This window comes from Dipteris shenzhenensis, chromosome 26, assembly GCF_047967505.1.
Source record: "Dipteris shenzhenensis isolate YYH24624 ecotype China chromosome 26, Dip_SZ_1.0, whole genome shotgun sequence".
Taxonomy (NCBI): Eukaryota; Viridiplantae; Streptophyta; class Polypodiopsida; order Gleicheniales; family Dipteridaceae; genus Dipteris; species Dipteris shenzhenensis.
In genome coordinates, this window is record NC_141621.1 from 22,723,721 (window position 1) to 22,727,202 (window position 3,482).

At 50.0% G+C, this 3,482-nt stretch overlaps 1 protein-coding gene across 1 annotated transcript; it reads left to right on the forward strand.

Moving 5' to 3' along the window:
* Nucleotides 1-295: 295 nt before the first annotated feature.
* Nucleotides 296-2,236, forward strand: LOC147884834 (peroxidase 57-like). The gene is made up of 4 exons (XM_087397222.1): nucleotides 296-520; nucleotides 724-912; nucleotides 1,151-1,313; nucleotides 1,593-2,236. The coding sequence occupies exons 1-4, from the start codon at nucleotides 296-298 to the stop codon at nucleotides 2,234-2,236; spliced, it is 1,221 nt and encodes a 406-aa protein (XP_087253348.1).
* Nucleotides 2,237-3,482: the final 1,246 nt, after the last annotated feature.

The following is a 3,482-nucleotide window of genomic DNA, read 5'->3' on the forward strand; positions in this document are numbered from 1 at the left end:
CGACAATCGCAATACACAGCTAGACTACGCGCTTTCTCTCACCGGTATAAGGGTCCCGGACCACCTCCACGTCTCTTTTCACGTAGGGTGCCCAGAAGGCTCCTCCACCTCCACTTTGACCTTATCATCGCCCAACCCATCAGGCATTTTAGCGCAAACCATCTGTCATCCACCCAGACATATAATTTTTTGCTGCACTGTTCGTTCATACCTAGTTCTCTTCTCGCACCTGGCGTACCACTCTCGAGAGTATTCAAGCCGCAGCCGTCGAATGGTCGGCAACAAGGAGCGCCCAATGTCGCCCAGAGCAGCCTCTGCAGCTACAGCTTTGGCTGCCCAAGTGATACTGCTAGTTTTGAGTGGAAGGGCGTTGGCAGCAGGGACCGCTATAGGATTTTACAGCACGACTTGTCCAAGGGCTGAGGCCATCATCCAAGAAACTCTTCAGGCCCGATTCGCTAAGGACAACACGATCACTCCAGCATTGTTACGAATGTTCTTCCATGACTGCGTTGTGACTGTACGTTCGAATTCCGTCGTTTCTAGTGGTTATTGCAGCTTCGCTTTAGGTCTGTCAGTACTTTAAGACGCTTCTGGTAGGAAGTGCTGAGGCGTTGAAGTTCCGTCGCGTCTCGCGGATGAGATGTTCAGAGTATTCTTTCCCTGTTTCGAGCGGATTCTGTGTTTTGCATTAAGATGTAATTTGGGTTGTTCCACCTGCAGGGTTGCGATGCATCCATTTTGCTGGACTCCACGCCCGGAAATCAGGCTGAGAAAGAGGCCGGACCGAACCTTTCGGTGAGAGGTTTCGACTACATTGACCAGGCAAAAGCAGCTTTGGAAGCGGTGTGCCCGGGAATCGTTTCGTGCGCGGATATCATCGCTCTTTCTGTGCGCGATTCCGTTGTCCTGGTATGTTCACGCGGAGGCATATGCATTTCTTGCATAATGTGATAGTGCAGTCTCAATGGTGGAATCCAATGTGTGATCCGAGGCACATTGCTGCAAGCAGCTCGAAGCCTATAATGGCCTAATTAGGGGGAGATTCATGTAGAGCAATCTGAAAATGCTGGCATTGCAACCTCCATACTATGCACAAACCGCCATGTTGATCTTCAAACTTCTAATTTTGGTTCGATCAACTGTGCAGTCCGGAGGTCCAAGCTACAAAGTACCTTGCGGCCGGAGAGACAGCTTCACTTCTTTTATCGCAGACGCGGATAACTTGCCTTCACCGAGCTTCAGCATCGATCAAGTCAACGTAGTATTTGCCGAGAAAGGCCTGAGCTTGACGGATCTCGTGGTTCTCCTCGGTGAGTGCGAGTTGTTCAAGCAAATTGCGTACGAATATGGTTGTGCTGATCGTCCGATGCGGATTGAGTTTGGGAATTTTGTTCGCAACCAGAGAATCACACCCCGAACACATGGAATTAGATCGTGGTTGTGTGATCATCCTGTGTTGCGTAGACGTGCTGCAACTATAAGCCATCAAAGATATATAGCTCGGCGCCACGACGTTGTTCTGATCGGTTTCAGTTGATAAAACGTGGCTCGCGAGGAGAGATTTACGGCTGGGTGCGTTTCTCTTGCAGGTGCACATACAGTAGGTTCTTCATTGTGCGGGTTCTTCAGCGACAGAGTTTTCAGTTTCCAGGGCTCAGGAATGCCGGATCCTGCCATGAACGGAACCCTAGCGAAGAAGCTAGGGAACGTGTGCCCAAATCCGTTCACGACAGAGACGAACGCCGATCCGGCGGTGGCGCTGGACCAAGGCACGCCGAACTTGTTCGACAGCAACTACTACAAGGAGCTGCTACTGGGAAATGGCATTCTGGAGATCGATCAGGAGATGACGGCGGACCCAAGGACGCTACCGCTGGTGAAGAAATTGACGGATCAGGGGTCGTTTTTCCCTGCGTTTGTGCAGTCGATACTGGCGATGGGGGAAATAGAGGTGAAGACCGGGGTGGCGGAGGGCGAGGTGAGGCTCAATTGCCACATGCGCAATGGGCCAACCAAGCCTGTGGCCAAGCCTCCCAAGGGAGCGGCGCCGCCTCCGAAGAAGCCAACGGCGACGCCGCCCGTGTCGGGGCCACCTGACCAGACCCCGCCGCCGAAATCCAAGAAGCACCACCGCCATCGCCACCGCCACCGCACTCGCACCCACGCCAGTGCCCTTCATGCCTCGCAGCTCAGCAAGTCCCGCCACCACCAGCATGTCCATACGCACACCTAGTTGGGAAGCCGACATCGAACTTGTTCCAGATTTTAGTGGTGACATCTTGTTGCCCACCGGGACGTAGAAGCGTAGAAACGCCACTTCCATCCATCACCACCCCAATCACCACCTCACTGGCTCCCTTGCTTCCCCACCAATAAAACCAATCTTAGGCTTTGAATTTATTATTTTCGAAAACATTACCCTTGCGTACAACAGAGTTTTTCGTCCAACCCCTTTCTCTCTCCCATATTTTCTCTGAGAAATTCTATGTTTCAGAGGTCTTGCTAAGCTTGAGGTCTCTACAACTGTTTGTAATCCTCTTCCTGGGTTTCATCCGTTGTTGATTCTTTGTAATCCTCCTTGCGGGTGTTCATCCCTTATTGTTTGTAATCCCCTTCATGGCTGCTCATTGCCCATATCATTCGATTCAAAACTCTGTGATCTCTTTTGTCTCGTTTATTGATGAGTTGCATGGAATGTTTCTTCCGTAATTAAATGGCCAGCATGGATAATTGCCAATGGATGCGATGTGACACTTGTTCATTCCCCAGTAGCATAAGCAGTTAGTTTGATTGACAAATTTCCCTTCCCTAATTTGTTTGTTGTTGATACACAATGTAGCGTGAATTGAAGGTTGGGTTGTAAGGTTAGCATGTGCATGAGAGAGAGTAGGTTCAGAGAGAGGACACGAGAATCCCTTCATGGCGCTTTCTATTGATACTTGTTTTCCAACAAGCGTCAAAGTAAAGGGGCAACGTTTGCTTGGGTGTACCATTTTGGGGCCGTGACACAACGTGCTTTTGGGTGATATTTTGAATTTACGTGGACCCTCACTCTCGCAAAAATTCTCCCGACGTCATGATGCCACACTGGTGTAATAATGAGACGCAATCTATTTATTATGAACACTGTAGAGCTCGACACATGGCAGCTCTACACTACATCGTGCATCTCTGCACTACTTCATCGTCTGTGACTTGACCATTTATCATCACGCAGCCTTTTGTCGTAGCTTTGCCACTTGTCACTAGGCACCGCACCCATGCAGATCATTAAAATTCAAGGTTGGATTGGAGAGACCACTGTACTAGTTCTTGGCATAACAATGAGGTGCAATCTATCATTCTGAACACCGTCGTTGTACTACAGTCTCTTACCTGACTACCTGTCATCGGGCAGCATTTTGCCGCAACTTTGCCACCTGCCACCACCACTGGGCAGTGCGCAAAATCATAGGTTAGCTTGGAAAGACCATTGCATT